This window comes from Hippichthys cyanospilos, chromosome 20 (genome assembly GCF_059441005.1).
Source record: "Hippichthys cyanospilos isolate Australia breed blue-spotted pipefish chromosome 20, RoL_Hcya_1.0, whole genome shotgun sequence".
Classification (NCBI taxonomy): Eukaryota; Metazoa; Chordata; class Actinopteri; order Syngnathiformes; family Syngnathidae; genus Hippichthys; species Hippichthys cyanospilos.
The window spans coordinates 5,289,883-5,310,212 of NC_142388.1; the positions used below are offsets into that span (position 1 = coordinate 5,289,883).

Consider the following 20,330-nt stretch of genomic DNA (forward strand, 5'->3'; position numbering starts at 1 on the left):
TGTGCGTCTGTGAGACATCAGAGACCAAACCAATTCAATAGACTCAATAGGATTTTTAAACCCAAAGAATATTGGCCACCGTGTAGATTTTGAAAGCTACTCATTGAAAGCTGAACTAAGTGTAGATCTGAGAGTTTCGGCGTTTCCTCTGCATGATGAATATTTTCTCCTTTAAGCGACTGGTTGAAAGTTATGGAAGTGAGGTTGATGTGATGAAAAAAGAAGAGCACCTTTATTTGAGGAACAGCAAAGTTATGGACAGCAATCAGAGCTCGTCTAACCTCTTCGCCATCAAAAGGTATCTAGAGGGAGGAAGGGGCGATTTCACAAGAGAGGGAAGGAGTGGAGGGACACCCAGAAGTTCATATTTAATGGAAAGGAGGAAAACAACACCAAGCGGGTTCTATTCGGAAAATAAGCATGGAAAAATGATAGATGGAAACCGAAATGGCGAGGATGAATTTCAAGTTTTCTCAAATAATTCCGGGTAGAGTTATACCTGAAGGAGTTCAAAAGCAGCCAGTAATTCTCCAGCGGTGCAGTTTCCTCTGTAAATCTGGAAGTACTCCAGTTGGGGTGGAAACCTCGGGGGGCCGTAGTGCTCGTCGCACATCTTGATGGTGGGCTTGGCGAACGTCCGACCAATGAACTCCGCCTTGCCCTGGACACGTTATCATGCCAATGGACATTGGGGAAACAGTCACAAGGGACAAGGGGTGGGAGTTAGGAAATGATGCGGGGGTTGGGGAGGGGGGTGCAAGTTCCACTGCGATTGGCAGTGTTGGTTAGACATATAGAAAGTGAGTGAAGGGGCAAAACTTGCAGAAAATTTGGTGGTCATGGATTTGATTTCAGTTCGAACCTTTCCATGGGAATCAACAGGAATTTTAGGAGAATTCATTGGGACAAACTGTGGATTTTAAGGGAAATTCTTTATTTGGTATATCTAGAATTCTACCAAAATATGAAGTATCCTTAATTCCAATGCAAAGTGTCCAACTTTGAAGAGTCCCAAAATTCACAATTTTCCCATGATAATGGGAGGGAACAGCGTTCTAATGCAAATGTAACTAATATGTATGAAGGACCAAAACTGCCCCCCCCCCCCCCTCAAAAAACAAAACAAAGCAAATTAAATTTAATAAACAGATGACTGAATAAATATAAGCACAGCTCTTTCTTTCTCTCTCTCTCTCTCTCTCTCTCCCCTCTCTCTCTCTCTCTATTTATATATATATATATATATATATATATATATATATATATATATATATATATATATATATATATATTGCAGGGATTAGTTATGAATTATTAAGTATTAAGTATTCATTCATTCATTTTTTTATGTCTACATTTATTTTTTATTTATTTTTAATGCTTGTTGTTCTTGAAGTATTTTACCTTTGTTTATTTTATGTTTCATTTACATTTATTTATATTAGTTTTTCTTTGCACATTTACTAGTTTTTTTATTTTGTCAGGTTTGGTCCTTCATACAGCAGGTCATGCTTTATCAGTAGCATGACAGACCCCAATTTAAATGAGTGTGATGATTTCATACTCTATTTGAGCATTGATGGGATGTAGCGGTGAGATGCAGGGAAGGTCACAACATGGATGGAAAGGCAAAAGGCTTTCATGAGCACAAAGAGTCAACCCCCTTGTTTCTCTCTGATATCAGTGGGCGTAAATCCTACCACTGTATCTTGATCGTAAATTTCCACCACGATGATTGGCGGGTCGTCTCTCAGCTCACTGGCTTCCCCAAATAGTTCCACATCATCAAAAACCAGTAACTGGTCCCAGGTGGGGCACAGGGTCTCGCTCAGAACCTGTAGCGCATGACGTAGAACCCTTTACTGAAAAAAAAACTAAGGAGGAACTTGAATATCATAGAAATTGAATATCACAGGTGCTGTATTTGAGATGCTGGGCTTTACCTCAGTGACCTGACTATGTGTGGAGAAGAAGACTCTAGCAAAGGGGTCGGAAAGGCCGCTGCTATCAGCGGCAAAAAGACTCCGCGCTTGGTACATGTGCGCTCTCAGTTGGAAGACCTGTTTCACTGCGAGACACAACAAAAAACATCAGCTAGAAAGCAGCTTATCAAAAACCCGAGCGCGCACTTACTGTTATACACGAGGGTGACGGGCGGCACCGAGTGAAGATAGGGGTTCGTTTTAACAGCTTTAACCTCCTCAAAACCATTGGGAAGACCATTCAGGAATTCTTTCCTTTGCTTGTTGAGGCCGAGCCATAAGTACAATTCCAGCTTTGCCTGAACGGTCCAACCAGCTGGGCCGAAACCCTTTTTACCAGGCAGCTGTGGGCAAACAAGCAGAGGTGGGCGTAAGTCACGAAATCGAACAATGATAAAGGAAATAAAACATAACTGAAGTCAGCCGGATGCACACGAGGTCATGATTTAAGTCCCTCACGTCTGACAGAGAACCGTTCGTCTCCTTGATGGCAGCAACATACCTTAAGAAAGACAGCTTTGACTTTCCCACAGTCTTTCCCCATCTCTTCATCGACGACCGAGTAGAGGATGTCTTTGGACGGAATGCGGGCATATGCGATACGTTTATTGTTGCTCATCATCCACACGAAAACATCCGGGATGCTGTGTTGCGGCTGGAAAGAATCATATCAGGACTTCTACAAAAAAGGGCAATTTCTGGGATTCTGTTTTGCATTTAAATGTACTCTACCTCATCGGCGAGAAAACGAAGCCTCTGCAGGAAGTTTTGCACCAGCTTTAGTTTGTCTTTCACTGTGTTTTTCTTCACTTGAGTCCTCATCTGTTTGGCCTGCTGGCTCATGTTATCCTGCAAAACGGGTTGTACAACTGTGACATCTCGATATGGAAACTCGTTTAAAATATCTGTACCATTTCTCTCATGCAGGACTTGAGTCTTTCCCGATCCAGTTTGGTTCTGCCTGCCTGGTTTAAGTCCTTGTTAGCCAAATTCACAAACCGACTGCGAAAAGAGCAAAACATGTACGGTAAGTGGTTAAGACCATTCATGACTCTTGAGATACTTGTGTATGTTGTTGTAGTTCTCAACCTTGGTCTTTGTGGAGATGGGTGTTTTTTTTTTAATGTATACAGTCTTGAACTTGTCTTGTTCTCGAAACGTTTTGGTTGTGTTTCAATATCCAAACGTATTAGTCTTGTTTTGGTCACAACTTCCAAAAGTTTTGGTCTTGTCTTGCTCTCAATCTCCGAAAGTCTTGGTATCAACCTCCAAAATTCTGGCCTTGTCTTTGTCTCAATTGTCAAAAGTATTGTGCTTGTCTCACTCTGAACTTAAAAGTCTTGGTCTTGTCTCGGTCTCCACATCCAAAGGTCTTAGTCTTGTCTCGCTCTTAGCCTCCAAAATTCTTGAACTTGTCTCGCTCTCAATCTCCTAAAGACTTGGTCTTGTCTCCATCTCAACCTCAAAGTCTTGGTCTTGTCCTGGTCTTAACCGTCTTGTGCTTGTCTCACTCTCAACCTCAAAGTCCTTGCTCCTTTCATTTTCGTGAAAAAAAACTGTGTCTTATATTTGGGGAATTATGGTAATATTTGCACTTCGTGACTTCTCCTACTGCATGATGGCAGCAGTGACGCCGTGCCACTGACCTGCAGCCAATGCTCACTTCCTCAAGAACTCCCCTGAGTCGACGCTCCGGAAAAGCCTTCTCTGTCTTAATGATCTCCTGAACATCATTTATGCCCTCCTCCTGTGAACAGAAACACCAAACAGCAAGCACCATATGTGACACAAATTCTTTTTCTCCTCAGCTGCTAGTTAATAACCATGTAAGGGCCCGGAGTAGTCCCAAAATACAGCCATTATCAGATTATGGGTCGTTAGCCGAATTATGGAGTGTAACTGTTATTTTTGGCCCACTGTGATATCTGAGCAAAGAGGCACCCATCATTTTGATTACATGTCATAGAGTAAAAGCCTGCAGAACATTTTAAACTATGAATAGGGATATTTTGCAATATGGAGTACTGACCAGTTTGTCAGCGATCTTGTCCATCATGTTGGAGTTGTATAGTCGTCGTCTCTGATCCTGCCACCAACTCTTGATGTATACACATGGTTTCTTCTCAAAGTAGGGAAGGTGAAAGTAATTCCTGTCAGGGTAAGAAAAATGTTTCTATTTTCATGCAGTTTAGATACTTAGAAATCTTTGGAAAGTCCCTGATACGTTGGAGAAATGGGCAATTTGCCTGCAGGTAAATATATATAAGGTTGTAAACTGCTTTTATAGAAGACTTTTGACTCCGATATTTGTTGTCTCCAGTCTCTTTTATTGATAACTCTGAGAATCGGACCTGTCTGTGATAACAGGCTTCATATGGGGCGTGCAGGAGACCGACTCCAGGTTGCATTCTTCATCTGCTTCGTCTTCGCTGGAGTTTTGTATAAGCTCGCTGTCTTCCTCGTCGCTTTCTCCATCCTTCTTCTTCTTCCGAGATGAAGATGGCTTGCTCATGCCGTCTATCTGGTTGCCATAGTTACCTTTATTGGAAGGGTGTATTAATTTATTGCTTTCAGTTTTAACCTTCATACTTCTGTGGCTTCAACAAGAAGAAAGATCGCTACTATTTTACCAATCGTGATCTCAAAGGTAATCGGCTTGTCGCCAATCTTGCGGTCAATCATGGTGGCCTCCAGGAAGGCTCCGAAGAGGAAGAACTCCTCCATCTTGCCCGTTGCACTCTGTCAGAAAGAAGGACGCGGAGGCAATAAAGAAAGGTAATAAAAGGAAACATGAAATTCTTATAATTGTTTTTATTGTAGCTTTGTGCCACCAGCGAAAAAATGCCTGACAGTTTTCTACTTTTTATTTTCTCCACTCCCTACCTTCTGTTTGAATGTGCAAGAATCAATATTTGCCATCGCCAGTTAGTGTTGGTATGGATTTCATATATTTATTATTTATTTTCAATCAATATTTTTACCTTATTTACCGACACTTACCTTTTTGTAATTATTAGTCAGTAGGACTTTTGGCCAGTGAATAAAAGGAAAAAAAATAAGGGAAAAAAAGCAGTGTCTCAGGTTTTTGTTGAAGTTGTTGTCCTCTCACCTCTGATATGTTGGAGACCGAATCCAGTTGCACCTCGGTGGAGCTGAGGATCTCCGGGGAGGTTGTATCCAGGATTTCCACGGCGACGGACAGTAGCAGACGTGCTCTGAAGGACACGCCCTCGCCCAGTCCATCATTCAGGTCCTGGTGCTCGTCCATAAGGGTGTACTGGCGTGTTGAGCCGTACATGTTGGCCCAGGCTGGTCCCATGGTTGGCAAAAAACCTATATAACATACAGAAGAATGTGCAAGGAACTGGACATTGTTTTTGTGTGTGGTATATTTGTGTTTCACTTAAAAAAATCATCCCAATGGTTCTATGCCTGTCTGTCTGTCAGTCAGATGTTTTATTGTCTTCATACAGCATCCATCTTCTAAATGACTTCATTTGCTGATCTCCGTAATAAGAAAAGTTTCCTAATTCCCAATTAGATTGTGTTTTGATTGTACGTATTGACGGCAAGACCATTTAATAGTCTTTTATTGACTTCATTATTGGCCCGTGATTGGGATCAGGTGGCTCATACCAGAGCTAATTAGCATACATTAACAGGATTGGAATTTGGAGACAAAACAATGTGATTAATGTGTTTATCATGCCAGTTAATCAATGGCAATTTGCAGTTAACATGTTTCCTCTGACTCTAGTAACACTCTGTTTCACCTACCTTTGTCACCATCATTGGATATTTTGCGCAGGTCAATGAAGTGGGTTCCTATGGCAACATCATTCACCTTATCTGAGTCACGGATTTGAACCTTCATGCGTTTGCAGAGCGGAGGGAAAAGCTCAGTGAAGACGATTTGCTCGTTCCAGATGGGTTCATAACTGCTTTTCTGCACTGAGGTTTTCCCCTGTGAACAGTACATGAAATCTGTACTTGAAATCTGAGACTGATTCTTAAGAAAAATTAGGACTCTTAAGGCTGTAATATTTGGACAATAGAAGTGGGACACCTGGCTTTTCTCACTCATAGAAATTGATTGTTGAATTGATTGATTGTAGAATGAAGACTTCAGATTCAAGAGGTCCAACCTAATCCTTGATTAGCAAGTGATCAAGGGGTCTGTCCCAATACTTTTGTCAAGCAAGCAGTGAGCTAAAACATAGTGGAAATTTTACTTTCTGCCCAGAAAAGTGCACTTGAACGTAAGGATCAACCAGGTCCCGATTTTCCCCTATGAAGGCCTTTTTCACGTTTGCCATTATGTTGGTGTTCATCTTGGGAAGGCCTTCGGCACGATAGATTTTCACGTAGAACCTCGCCCACTGACGCTCGGCTGGAATTCCCTCGGGGAGAAGTAGATTCCTAAAAGACGGAAAGTCAAGAAATAACAAAGATTTTTCATTAGCGCTGATCGGCCGTCGAGACGCAAAGTCTCGCCTACCCCTCGATGTCATCCTCGTCGGTCTCGTTGGCCTTATGCGGAGTCTTGATGTTGTCGCCTTTACCCACCACGGCGATATCGCATTTTAGGTAGCCTTTGCATCCTGCCGTGATATCGACCGGGTCGGACAGGATGGCCCACTTGTGATAGAACTGGTGCTCTGGGATCGATCATAAGACATTTCAGGACATGTTTACTTGGGCGTGCCTTGTAAAATAAGGGACGTATTTTCTACTATGCTTTGTAAGTGGAGTATGAGAAAAACTGTTGTAGCTGGACAGTTTTTCGTGAAGGTTTTCAACGGCTTTTTTTTCTTTTTTTAATCTGAGCTGGCCTCATTTAGCTCTTTAACTCACATCCGATACACAACAGCGCCTCTGCTGGTTTAAGGTCATAACAACATGATGAAACTACAATCGATTCCACACTATGAAGTTTTTTATAGCCATCTTAATTTTAAATCCAGGATATACAAACAATCTCTTTCTGCGTTATGATGTTCTTATACTTAAGTTTTGAGCCTACCGGGTTGATGGTAAACAGTCCCAACGTCCATCTTGAATGTTCCCACCAATGTTCCACTCCGAAGAAGGTTTTTAGAGTGAATAACCTGACCGTGGAATGGAGAATAGAATTTTAGCACAAAGAATTGATTGCTTCATATATGCTGTAGAAATGGATCATTTCAGTAATAAATAGGGATGGGACAAGATTTCGTAAGAAGAATTTTTGGTTTTTGATTTTGGCTTGTTGGGCCACAAGTGCAATAGAATGCACAGGAGGTTGCGCGGCATGGCAAAACACGCCACCAAACGTGCTGAAAAGGTCAGCCAATGCTTCAAAATAAACCCTGACTCACTAATGAATACTACACTCATGAATGGACACGAACGCCATAGTACGCTTTTATTTTGAAGTTCTTCCGAGACTTTCTACTGCACAAAACTGTTCCTCCCTTCCAGACATAAAAAACTCAACGTTTTTATGAAATCATGTTCAATTGCCAATTCAGGGCACTAAAAATTGACTTAATTATGCTGACATTTTATTGTATGGCACTTGTTGCCAGTGTTTAAATATAAATTAACCACTAACCCAACACCGAAAGTGCCTCTGAGAGCAGATGTATTACTTTTCAGAGGCAGTTTACGAGGCATAGACGAAAATGAATATATACTTTGATTCAGTTGTGGTTACTACTGATTACTTTCAAACATAACAGCGTGAGTCAAATGTGTTACTTTATTCTGTTGGAAAAATAATTGGGAGTAACCTGGCTAAAATCTCATAGTTCTAAATTAAGTTTAAATTAATGCTGATAATAAAAATACGGTCCAAAAAAAAAAACCGCCAATCTCATGAGACATCATGTCTCGCGGGATTTATGACTCGTCCCATCCCCAGTAATGAAGGTTTAGGTCATTCTTACCGAGAGCTTGATGATCTTATCAAACATGACATCTGGGGGGACATGGAAGTCGAAGACAAAGTACTGCAGAGGGAGGAGAAAATATGAGGAGGGAAAAAGATCATTTCATATGATGTTAGCGCTCAGCCAACATCAATACCGCGTTCAATTGCAGAATTGAGCGGATAGTAAGAGCCGCGATTGCCATCTTTTGATTATAGTGTCAGTACTGAATGTGACGAAAGTCGGCCCAGGAATCCGGTTTTTAAAAGGAGCCAAGTAAGCACATTTGGTGTCTTACACAGACTAAATCACCGCCTTTCATCGTGCCATAGATATCCACCAATGATAGAAAGCTCCACTGAAGGGTGAGGAAAAATAGTCTTAAAAGCTGTGAGGGCCATTACCCAGATAGGTTTACCTCTGAGTTTGTGTGTCCGTAGGGGTTTTTGTCACAGACAAAAGAATCGATAGTAGACAATCTCTCACTTTTTTTTTTCCTTCTTCTTCTCTCAGCAGGACTCACAAGCCAGAGGTTGAGCTCAGCGTGACGCTAAGAAGCATCTTGCGACTAAGGCTTGCTGGGAACTATTCAGGGTGAGGTAGTTTGAAGTGATGGGCTTTAAGATCGATATACAACAGCTGTGTCCAAACTACGGCCCGGGGGCCATTTGTGCCCCGCCGTCCACAGTTTCGCGGCCCACGGCATATACAAAAATGACACAATAAGCAGATTCACATGTTTGCTGTGTAAATTTGAGACTTTTTGCCTCATGTAAATACATATTTCAATTAGCTTGACGCAGCCAAATTTCTCCTAGCTGCTGACGTACGGCGTATTCAAATGCAGTCGGACTTTTTAAATTCATACAGAAAAAAAATGATGCATTAAACACTAATAACTGTAGTAAAAATAATGTTAATAGTGTCATGTTGTTTAATTGAAAAAAATGTTTCTTTAGGTTAACTTTGAAAAAAAAAAGCTCAACAAAACAAACACAAGTGCCCTTATTCATCAACAGACTACATTACATTAAGAATATATATTTTTTTTCAGCCGTAGTCAAGTTTAGAAAATAATAATTTCAAATTGCCTCCCTCCTTATAACAAACCGGGTCATTTTACAGGTCGCTGCCAATTATTTAGTCAAAAAGAGCACTATAAAATAAAATGCCACTTCATCATTAGCTCGCAATTGTAGACACAAAACACATTTTGGACAATTTCAAAATTAGTACATTTTTTAAAATACCAGTTGAATTGATTGCTTTATTGAAGAGTCACAAATACTTCCATAATTTAACATTAAATAAAATGAAATTGACACAAATATCTATTATTAGACCCAAATTATATCAGGGACCACCTGCTGTCAGTCCACGGACCCCCTAGAGTTTGCGGACCCCACTTTGAGAACCATTTATTTAGACAATATGTAAGTGCATGCTTGATCGATTAATTTTTACATTATTTTATTAGAACCTAAGAAAAACAGCATGGCATTTGCATCTTTTTATTTTTCTGTATGCGATTCTCAGAGGAAAAAGTTTGCACACCCCTGATATACAAGAACAAAATAGTTCCACTATTTCCATTTCGGTGAATCGTTAAACCCCGCATCAAATGTTTATCGCACCCACTGAAAACATTTCCATTTTCTCGTCTTCTTAAGTTGTCTTGTGCCTGTGAGTATAGAATTGAATTCACTGGCAAAAAAAATCAATAGTTCATGTTTTATGCCACGCTAATCATCATTTTGACATCTCACCTCATTGTAGTAGGGGCAATTTGTAGATTCCTTCATTGACGTGTACTTTTTTTCATCACCGATTTCCACACACACCACGGGGTCCATGTTGAGTCCAATAAGCTGGCGGGCTTCAATGATGGTGATGCTAATCTAATGGGGGACGAGAATTTGTCATTGCTGACGCCACTTGTAAGGATAGAAGCCGACCAGCTGAAAAATGAACGTTTTAAATAAATCACACGAGTCATTAACTTCAGCATAATCGAATAATCCCCCCCCGATTCTTTGCTTTTCCCGGACTTACATTTAACAATGACATCTCCCAAGGCTAAACTAATACAACATTTGAGAGACAATGAGCTTAAGGTATCTCCCTGGTATAATTAACCTTTAAATGAGATGAGGAGGAGACATAAACGCGGGACGAGACAGAAGATATCTACCGTTTGAAAACCATTATACTCCTGTTTTAAATTTAAAAAAAAAGTTATCCATTTAAAATAATCGAACTCTTTAAGCAAAAGTTTACAAAACTAATGGAAAACTTACTGTATCATCTTAAAAACATCAATATTTCAAATCTTAAGGCCACATAATGCTACATGATTCTCGCAGATTTAGGGCAAAGGCAGAGTTTTACAACACTTCACAAGGAAGTCAATAGATAATAGTGTTCTTCATTTACTGTAGAGATACTAGCTAGCATGTTAGCCACGCAGACAAACCTGATAATCCAGTGGTCGTCCAGAACTCGGTTCCATCTTGATATCTGGTTTGGATCTGAACAAATGAGCACGAGTAGTTTTTGCCATTATTTCATTTGTTTATTATTTCACTATCCTCGTGAGAACAAGCATATTTATTTTTGTCCACTGTATTAGACATTAGATCCAAGTCTATATTTTAGGACTCATTTGAGATACTCTACTAAGTCCTAGTGTCCTCAGGAGAAGACATCCAGGCCTTTCCAGTGATGTTTCATTTGTTTGGATGGGAGGCAATTTACTTTGCTGTCTTACTGAGACAAAACCGACTCAACAGTGGACACAAATCTCCATTTTCTCAGCAGGACAGCAAAGTTAATTGCATCCCATCCAAACACTTGAGACACAAATAAATAGGCAGGATCTTAGGAGGGTACAATTTGTTTTGTGTTGGAGCAGAAGCTGAGACCTCTTATTGGAGATGTTGGTGGTGACCGCAGTGACAGAGGCCAAAGAGATGGCGTCCGGTTCCAACATCCCGGCGAGACGCATTGCCTTTTTGTCCAGATCCTCCATGTCTAGCACTGCTGGCTCATCTGAGGTACAACCAGTAAAGATATTCTAAATGTACAGTATATCAGTAAAGTACCGTATTTTCTGCACTATAAGGCGCACCTAAAAGCATTAATTTGTTTGAAAAGCTGATGGTGCGCCTTATAATCAGGTGCGCCTTATGTATGGATCATTATTGAGATTGGGATCCATAGATGGGGAATGAAGTGATAAAGTAAGCTTTACCTGTTTTTTTGTATGTTTACAGTTGAACAAGGTTGCTCATATTGACATTGAGTTTAGAGTTATTATTTGATTTATTATTGTTATTACTTTGAGTATTACTATATTTTGATTGAAAAAGTTTTAAAATATGTCATTAATTGAGGGTGCGCCTTATAATCCAGTGCGCCTTATATGTGGAAAAGGTTTTAAAATATGTCATTTATTGAGGGGGCGCCTTATAATCCGGTGTGCCTTATAGTGCGGAAAAATGCGGTAATATGAAAATCTTCAGTTTTATTTGATTCCCAAAGTATACGACACGTCTACCCAATTCGGAGTGGTGATTTGTTGGACTGCCGTCACCATTAGAAATTCTGTAACAAACAAAATGGCCGCATGGGTCCGCAGACCTGTTCTTTTACCTTTCTTGTGATCATCTTTTGAGCTCCTGATCTTGCCGAGCTTCATAGCTGCAAACACTCCTTTCCCTGATCTGTTTGGGGAAAGACAAAGAGCCGGAGGGAAAACGATATCATGAACTTGCGCTTGATTCTCCAATTGAGCGCCCTTCGGGGTCACTTTCAATCACTGGGCCCAAAGCCACCCGACTGATTGACACTGATCAAGAAGGAACCCGACACCGCCAAGTCAATCATAGCGACTCAGCATGACATTAAAGTCCAGCTGGCGGAACTCCGACTTGCCACCAGCATCAATTGGTCAAAGCCATGCAGACAAAAGCAAGTGTCCAGTTTCTCCACATTTGTATTGTCTGGATCACATGTCCCGACGACTACAAAGACTTGTCATGTCACCGCCAACAGCCCGCGAATGAAAAAGCTTAATAATTTAAAATGCGCCGCGACCTTCCAATTTGCTGCGGGTATGGATACATGTCAGCAAATTAATGAATACGCTTTTGCATTTGCGTCCTCAAGCATTCACAATCGGTATAAAGTATCTGGATCCTGTTTCTTTATAATCCCCGTCCCACGTGTGGAAAAACAGGCGAAATGTTTTGAAGAATGTCGCATTTGACGGTCAAAAAGGTCATAAAGTATTTGAGCATTTGAACAAATAAATCACCCTTTACCAAAATAAAATTTGAAATAAGTTTGGTATTTGGCAAGTCAAAATTCCAAACGAAGAATAGTTTTCATTCGGGAATCCGTATATATACAACAAATGATCTAACGTAGCAAAAGTTAAACCGGGGTTGTTCAAAATGTTTCATTTGTGGGCCGCATACTGAAAAAGGGGAAACACAAGGGCCACTTTGATATTAGTCTGCTTTCATTTATTAAACAGGCTAAAATCAAGAAAGCCTATTACTTCATTTTATAAACCACCATATAACGGCTTCATGATAAAGGTTATAAGGTGAATATTTCAGAATTTGTCAAGATTTTTGTAGTGACCAAAAACATCGTATTCCTGAAAAATGAATGGCAGCCCGCAAATGGCCGCCGGGCCACAGTTTGGAGAAATTTGAGGTGAATCAATGTACATACTGAACACTATCAGATAAATAACATCATTTCCTGAAATCAGCATTATCGGTATTCTGGCCGGCCCAAAAATATCATGGATCGCTTAAGTCGGTTGCCACGGTAACGGTGAAGATGTTACTTGCCTCGGTGTACATTTTCTACATCTTTAAATAAGAAAAGGAGCTACAAAACCAGAACAAATGAAGCATAGTACAATCTTCATACCTACCACATTAAATTTGTCCCTCGTCTATTCAATGGAAATGCAAGGTTGCCATAAATCCTTTTTTTTAAAAATAATTATTATATTTGTCATCTGCCAAGGGCTGCAGGTCCAAAACAGGTAAACTGATGAGACCAATGAGTGGCTGACGCCTGGATGGAAGGAGGGAGGTACACATGGAGGGAGGGCACGGGCACGGGAGATGTCGGATTATATCAGGGGAGATAATGAGTGCGGTTCATGTTACCACCGGTCAAAAGAAGTTGTGGGCCAACACATCAATCAACAACATCAACAAACACCAGAATCCGAAAGTTGACCGGCCGAGTAATAAAAAGAAGACTAAAACGCCCACATCCTACATCCTCACTATCTTCATGTTGCCGCAGTTAATTTTAAGCACATATCATGGAAAACAAACAAATATGTCTTGATGAACTTGAATCTTGCGTGCGTCTGTGATTTTACGGTAATATTTCAAAAGAAAACAGAAGGTAAAACTCAAGCACTAATACGAGATCGTGCTAAGTTCATTCCCGTGTTGTTACCATGATCATGTGAGCGTGCAACGTATGTAAGTTAGAACAAGCTATGCCCGCGTGAGCTCGGAAATGAAAATGAACCTCGCTGTGTTTATGCTAGTGGGTGTGTGGCGCAAATCAATAATAAATGGCAGCATGGATGAATTGCCTTCTTACACGTGTATATTGCACTTATAAATGAATGATCCAAGGCTGTATTATTCTCCCCACGACCCACGTGGCGGAGTTTGCTACACATGTCAATCTAAGTAAATGGGGGCAGTGGGTGGACATGGATGGATGAGCTGCCTGCCTGTGAACTTACATTATCTACGCCATAGTACTGTATATAAATAATAAAGCAATGTTCAATAATTCATTTGTGTGTTGTGCACGGGGCCTTTTACTCTATAGATTCTGACACCAGGTCTTTTCTTTTTTTTTTGCCTTACTTGTTCACAGGGATCCGATTCAAACATGGAAGTGCATTGAACATCCCTCGCACTATAGGAGACGGGTCATAGAACTTTTTTTTTCCATGGTCAGACGATTTTAGGTAAGCTAGTCAAATATTAAATCCATCCAATTGCAAGTTAACGATGTGTCCATCACGAGCTAGCTTCTGAACATCCATTGCTAGCTAACTTGTATTGCTACCTAGCTAGCAATGGGTCCTTCACTTATTAGCTCATTAATGTAGGCGTATATTGCTAGCGAGCTTCTTAGTGAATATCCATTGCTATCTAACTTGTATTGCTACCTAGCTAGCAATGGGTCCTTCACTTATTAGCCCATTAATGTAGGCGTATATTGCTAGCTAACTTCTTAGTGAATATCCATTGCTACCTAACTTGTATTGCTACCTAGCTAGCAATGGGTCCTTCACTTATTAGCTCATTAATGTATGCGTATGTTGCTAGCTAGCTATCTATCTACTGTTTGTGTCTATCGCTAGTAGCTAGTTACTGTTTGTTTTGCTTGACTGCGGTCTCCATCTATCCATCCGTCCGTCTGTCGATCTATCTGTCTTGAGTTTTAAAACTGCGGGGTCAAACGTTTTGAGTAAAATAGCTAGCAAAGCACTGCATTCAAAAGCGGCCGAGACATCCATCCATTCATTTTTTGAAGCCACGTGCTTGGTTATTTATACCCAGCATTGAGAGTTGATGTTTGGATCCTTTGATGGGTCAAGATTTTGATCCAATGATGGTTCATCAAGGTTATTATTTATTTAGGTTTTTTTTTAGAAGAAGAAGAAATGTGTTTCCAATTTCCCCACCCCCACCACTGCTGCACCATTCTGTCACAACCCACTTTTCCACCCGAATGGTTTGCGCCTCTCTATCTCGGCTTGATTTTTTTTTTTTCTTTCTTATCAGATTAATTCTTCCAAATATTTTCCACTTCTGTAAGTCTCCTTGTGCGCCAGACCTCATATTTTATAAAGTGTTTGAGTGCACCTTGAGTTGAAGAAGTCCTACATAATGCATTCTGAGGCAGCAAGGAAGAAAAAAACAGGACAGACAGCGGGACCTTGAGCACTACCGTATTCTTTTTAAATGCATTTTTTTAGATGATGATACCAACCAGCTTGGAAAATAAATTCTAGTCTAATGCTTTACTTCAGCGTACCTAACAGGCACACAGCAAACGCGTTCCCCGAGGTTTAAATCAAGTGACTCCCTACCACCAAAAATAGCCATGTATCACTTTTGAGAGAGGAATAGAAAAGACAAATTGCTGACATTCCAAATCACTCCACTGCAAATCATGACAGATGATTCCAAGTGTGTAAGAAAGTCCACAGTGATCCATCCATCTTCAGAAAAAAGAACTTACAGGCTTTAATAAGGATCTGCCTTCTTATTGTAAGTATTGGTGTTTTTTTTTTTTATTCAAGTCATAATATCCCAAAAATAATGGAGGAACTTTATATTTCAGTTGACATTGAAAATCAGTTTTGTTGTGTTTACTGTGCATTTCATCTGAATTTTGGCACTCGTTAAAATATAACTTCATTTTAGGAATATTTATTTATTTGTTCATTTCTACTCGCTGACTTTGGTGCAGACAACGAGGGTTCAATTTACAAGCAAGTGCCCAGTCTGCATAAGAAATGTGTGGATTGTGTCAGAAAAGGCACGTGGTGTAAAAACTGTGCCAACTAATTCATGCGAGTCACTCATTGAGGCGACCCCTGATTAGATGAGCCAAAGTCGCATCCAATTACCTTTTTTTTTTTCTTGGAAGAACACTTTTATTCATATTTTACTTTTTTATATTGTCAGTGTTGCCAAATACGTAGTTTTCAATTTCAGTCATTTTTATATAATTCTGAGAGCTAGCCAACCTACTGCTTGGTGTCCACTGTAGTGGACATTTGTTTTTGCTATATCTTTTGGTTTTCTAGAGCGATTCTACTAATTTCCGGTGTCCTCATTAGAGGACATCCAGGTCAATCCAAATTTGCAACAGTGGACACAAATTAATAGGCTCAGGAGGTTATATCATTTTTTTTCAGTTGACAAGCCGCTACATATATATATATATATATATATATATATATATATATATATATATATATATATATATATATATATATATATATATATATATATATATATATATATATATGCTGTCATCTAATGTGTGTCAGGATACTGTTTATAATTGATAGCTGAATGCCATAACATAAATTCCAATGAGCTTAAAGTGGACAATCGGGGTCAAATTCATTTTGAAAATCAAAATCTAAAGACCAGCATATCCTGTTTAAATCAGCTGCTCAGCACAGCATATCCCTAACCCTGGCAGTCCACCCACTCAGGAGTTGATATATTCACTAGGAGTCACAAAACCTCTGCAGAGCTTTCCCACTGAGGTGCATCAGATAGCATAAAAAAAAAAAAAAAATGTGTTAAGGGGACTGCTCATAAATCATGCTGCAGGCCCACAGCCCACACAGGGACAAGCGGAGAAGAGTTGCTAGCTTGCAGCAACTTACTGTACAATGCCTTTCAATTTGGATGAAGATAATAAAGCTTATACTTCAGGTATATAAAGGCCTTACAAGGTGCCTTTACTTGACTGCTGTCAAGTGAAATACATCGGGATTTCTGGAGAAGTTACAAGAGCACAAAGTATTTCTGAAAGCAACTTGCATGATTTTGGCGAGAAAAAAAATCCAAAGCTTAGCTGTGCTTAATTAAAATTAGCATAACATCATTATAAACTATGCTAATTAATTCCATAATCTGTTTGGGATTCAATTGAACATGCATGCATTGCTGAGTGCATTTTTAATGGGCCGCAAAATTCTTGAATATCCTGGAATGTAAGATGAAAAAAAAATGTGAATCACCCTTCTAGTTTTGTGTCACATGATTTGAGCTCTTCACGCTCATTGTTTTTTCTCATTTTTTTTCAGATGGATGCTACTGTCCTTGCTATCCTGGCACATTTGGATTACATTAAGGAGAATCATGGAAAGACTCCCAGGTATGCATTTCAAAAGTTAATTGTTTGCAAAATTGTCAGGAAATGCAACACAAAAAAACAGTCGGTCATCTTTGGTGGGGACAAACCTAGATGACAAAAAAAGAGCAATGGTAGGAACTCTAAAGAAAACTGTTTAATTTCATTTTTCAATCTCCTTTAGCCTAAAACTTGAAAAAAAAACAAATGTATTCGTGTCAGGCCTCAGCCTAATACAATAGTTGCTATGCAGTATCATTACTCCCCCATTTATACTTACTATTGTAAGAAATCAACTGTATGGTTTCCAACGTTTTTTATTTAAATGATCCTGATATCCAAGCTTGAAGCATTGTCGGAGCAAACATCAATTTTTCTCATGACGTTCATATCCGTAAGTCTCGCTTTCACTGTAAAAACATCTCATGTCCTGGTCCTTGCGGCTTCTACGCTGAAAGCATCTGACTGTAAAAGGTCGTTCTTCTGTTGACTTTATCTGTGCCTCCAAGGTCCAGGGACTTAGTCTCATTAACATCAAAATGCATTTGCCCCAGAAAAAAGGGGAAAATAAATTTCCTTGATGGTATAGTCTCTGGAAAAGGTGAAATGGCCTCTTATTAGCCTTGCCTTTTAATCATACGCGTGACAAACCGAAAGACGGTCCTTTGCAAACTTTCATCTCCTTCTGTTGAACACTTTGCCAGAGGACAAAACTGTGCTTTGGCGCTCTGGGAACTGTAGGATCTACTGAATGCATGAATGCCTCTTCCAAGGACACACGAGTTGTGCCAGTATTGGAACAGAAAGTACTCATACAAGGCCTGATAGACATCATAAAAGGGGTGCACACCCATTGTGGTATGTATTGATGTTCTGTTACCAGCAGGTCTGAATTATACTGCTTTGTAAGAAAACGAGTGCAACCACAGTACGGAGAAGTCACAGCACAGTTTGGCGTAAACCTTCTGAGATCCGGCATATTTATTTGTGGACACTTGTGTTCATTTTCTGAAAAAGACAGAAATGTTAAATTATATATGCCCAATGCATCGGGTCAAGGATTTGATTAAGAACAATAATAATGCACATTTTATTAGATGTATTGCACATACTTCCCCTGGGGGTCTGTTTCAACTAATGCTGTCAAGAGATTAAGATTTAATAGATTAAATTCATCCCCTTTTAATCTCGCCAAAGAATTTCTGAAATAAACCCCCAACCGGAGTTTATTTATTTATTTTTTAGATACATTGGGAACACGAAAGTGTTAAGTCATTTATTTTCTTTAATAGACTTAAACGAGACATTATCGTCTATGTAGCAATTGTTAGCTCTGGGTGCTTTGCACTTATGTAGTAAGCTGAATTTGAGCTGCTTTTGTGGTAAGCGAGCTTTTTCACACAAAGAATGCATACCACCCTACCATTTTTAAAGATAAATTTATCATAAATTGGACCGAAAACTCTCACTCACACTCTCACATGCTCTTCCGTTCTCATGTCTTCCCTAAAACCCTCCCCCCGCAACAGGGGTATTTCAGATTGTGGCAAAAACAATGACAGCCCGTCTCCACTTCAGTGTGTGATTGACCTTTGTTTCCAAACTCCTAATAACTCAAGCACAAAAAGCCTTATGCAAAAAAAGGAAAGTTAGAGATTAAATTTAATTTGGTGCAATTAATAAAATATGCTTTAACTATTAATAGAATTCATTGAAATCTTGAGCAGCTCAATACATTGGAATCGTAGAGCCCAAATGTTGATTTCCATTTTTTTTGTTCCTTCCTGACCATTTCTGAGAAATTTAAATGCACTTCGATATATACATTTGCTATCAATGTCAGCTCTCCCAAATCCAATTTCAAATTAACTTGCCTGATCCTAGGTAAGGTCAACTTTATCTGTTATGGGTAGGGTCTGTTCAAAATCTAATAGCTAGCTAGTGGGTTAGGAAAGCAAGCCAGCATTTTTATTGTGTAGCTAATCTCAAGTCATCTCCTATGAGCGAAAAGCAGTCCCCGATGTTTTCCTGGCATCCACAATCATCATGTTTATCTGTTTTTTTCCTACAGTAAAAAAATGCCCAGGGCAAAACAAAACAAAAGGCTCGTTAATCGGCACAGAAGAAGCTAGGAAGAACAGAGCCTGACATGTGGAAGTATACCTGAAGGCCGAACTGGTAAGTCATTGTCTTGCTCCCATTTAAGGAAATTATACCAAATAAATGTCTCCAAATGGGCGCTACAAACGTTTATCAATTGAAAAACATTCCAAAAGCACATTTCTAAAAGTTTCTACCTCAAAACCTATCAGTCCGAAATGCAAGATGGGTAATAAAAAATATGACCTCCCTGCAACATAGAGATTTCCACAAGCCATTCTGTTCATTCGCTCATGTTTGGACTCACTTTCGGAACGTTGGTATGGATCCCTGCAAAGATCGTTTTGCAGATGCCCCAGACCCGTGGCTTTGCCCCGACAGCAAGCTGTCTGTCTCGAACGAAAAAATCCCGTCACGGTCGTCGGGAACATCCAGAAGCTCGCCATTACTCCACATGCCCGCTGTCCCATCCATCGACTGGTATCGGATCTCGATGGTAACGCTGGTCTGAAAACCACAGAAAGACTTGCGTTTATGAAGCTGCATCTATATCAAAAATATGTGTTTTTTTTAAATTACTTTGGGAAATGTATGATTAGCCTCTGGAATATTAAGGAATCTAAAAGGTTTTCTGATAAGAATGACCATGATAGATTTGCACTCATTCACTACCAATGACGGCTATGGACGTCAAAAATCTTTCTTTTTTTTTAATACTTGACTACTGTTTCAGACAGTATTACAAAAGAAAAATACATTTGAAGTTGTTGGTTTAAAGTTATATACAGTAGATATATACCATGATTTTATTGATCCGCCTCACTTGGGAATATATATATATATATATATATATATATATATATATATATATATATATATATATATATATATATATATATATATATATATATATATATATATATATAAAATGTATTCATACATTTAAAAGCTCCAATATTCTTTCTGGCACAGTGTAAATCATCCCTGCGGTGCCTTTTAGGCAAAATCCAGTTAAGAGTAGTTTAAAATCCCTTTCAGAATCAGCAGTGACAACTTCATTAGTCTTTGGGACGCCTTTGGGTTGTTTTTTTTTGGGGGGGGGGGATTTGTTTGTTTACTACACATTTTATTGGAGACAATTTATTACCAGCAAAGACTAATGGGAGGAAATATATGAAGAATGTTTTTATCCTTGCTTCCTGAGCTTTTTTTCGAATATTCTCACAGAGTAACCTGTCTAATTGTATTTTGCGTTACTATAGCAACCGCAAATTTGCAAATAAAGTGTTAACCTTGAGCCCGGAGTTTGCTCACCATTCAAATTTCTATCGTCTTTATGTGCGAAAGGAGTCGATTCATGCGTGCGTGTTACGTCTTCAAGCGCTCCCACAGCGTGCGTTAT

At 39.5% G+C, this 20,330-nt stretch overlaps 1 protein-coding gene across 5 annotated transcripts in view; it reads right to left on the reverse strand.

Annotated features, from left to right (window-relative positions):
• The window catches only part of otofa (otoferlin a), a 51,669-nt gene that overhangs the window by 13,025 nt on the left and 18,314 nt on the right, over positions 1 to 20,330 (reverse strand). For 3 of the 5 annotated variants that reach the window (XM_088403048.1, XM_088403046.1, XM_088403047.1), the window contains exons 5-27: positions 19,236 to 19,435; positions 11,543 to 11,613; positions 10,813 to 10,939; positions 10,365 to 10,419; positions 9,658 to 9,789; positions 7,910 to 7,972; positions 7,006 to 7,090; positions 6,481 to 6,640; positions 6,215 to 6,401; positions 5,760 to 5,946; positions 5,092 to 5,315; positions 4,613 to 4,721; positions 4,334 to 4,520; positions 4,012 to 4,132; positions 3,629 to 3,729; positions 2,894 to 2,984; positions 2,715 to 2,831; positions 2,485 to 2,637; positions 2,134 to 2,326; positions 1,944 to 2,068; positions 1,704 to 1,835; positions 500 to 661; positions 231 to 302 (exon numbers count right to left, since the gene is read on the reverse strand). In XM_088403048.1, coding sequence (XP_088259174.1) covers positions 231 to 302; positions 500 to 661; positions 1,704 to 1,835; positions 1,944 to 2,068; positions 2,134 to 2,326; positions 2,485 to 2,637; positions 2,715 to 2,831; positions 2,894 to 2,984; positions 3,629 to 3,729; positions 4,012 to 4,132; positions 4,334 to 4,520; positions 4,613 to 4,721; positions 5,092 to 5,315; positions 5,760 to 5,946; positions 6,215 to 6,401; positions 6,481 to 6,640; positions 7,006 to 7,090; positions 7,910 to 7,972; positions 9,658 to 9,789; positions 10,365 to 10,419; positions 10,813 to 10,939; positions 11,543 to 11,613; positions 19,236 to 19,435 — 3,054 coding nt within the window. The remainder of the gene's footprint in view (positions 1 to 230; positions 303 to 499; positions 662 to 1,703; positions 1,836 to 1,943; positions 2,069 to 2,133; positions 2,327 to 2,484; positions 2,638 to 2,714; positions 2,832 to 2,893; positions 2,985 to 3,628; positions 3,730 to 4,011; positions 4,133 to 4,333; positions 4,521 to 4,612; positions 4,722 to 5,091; positions 5,316 to 5,759; positions 5,947 to 6,214; positions 6,402 to 6,480; positions 6,641 to 7,005; positions 7,091 to 7,909; positions 7,973 to 9,657; positions 9,790 to 10,364; positions 10,420 to 10,812; positions 10,940 to 11,542; positions 11,614 to 19,235; positions 19,436 to 20,330) is intronic. The other 2 variants (XM_088403050.1, XM_088403049.1) reach the window with 1 other exon arrangement.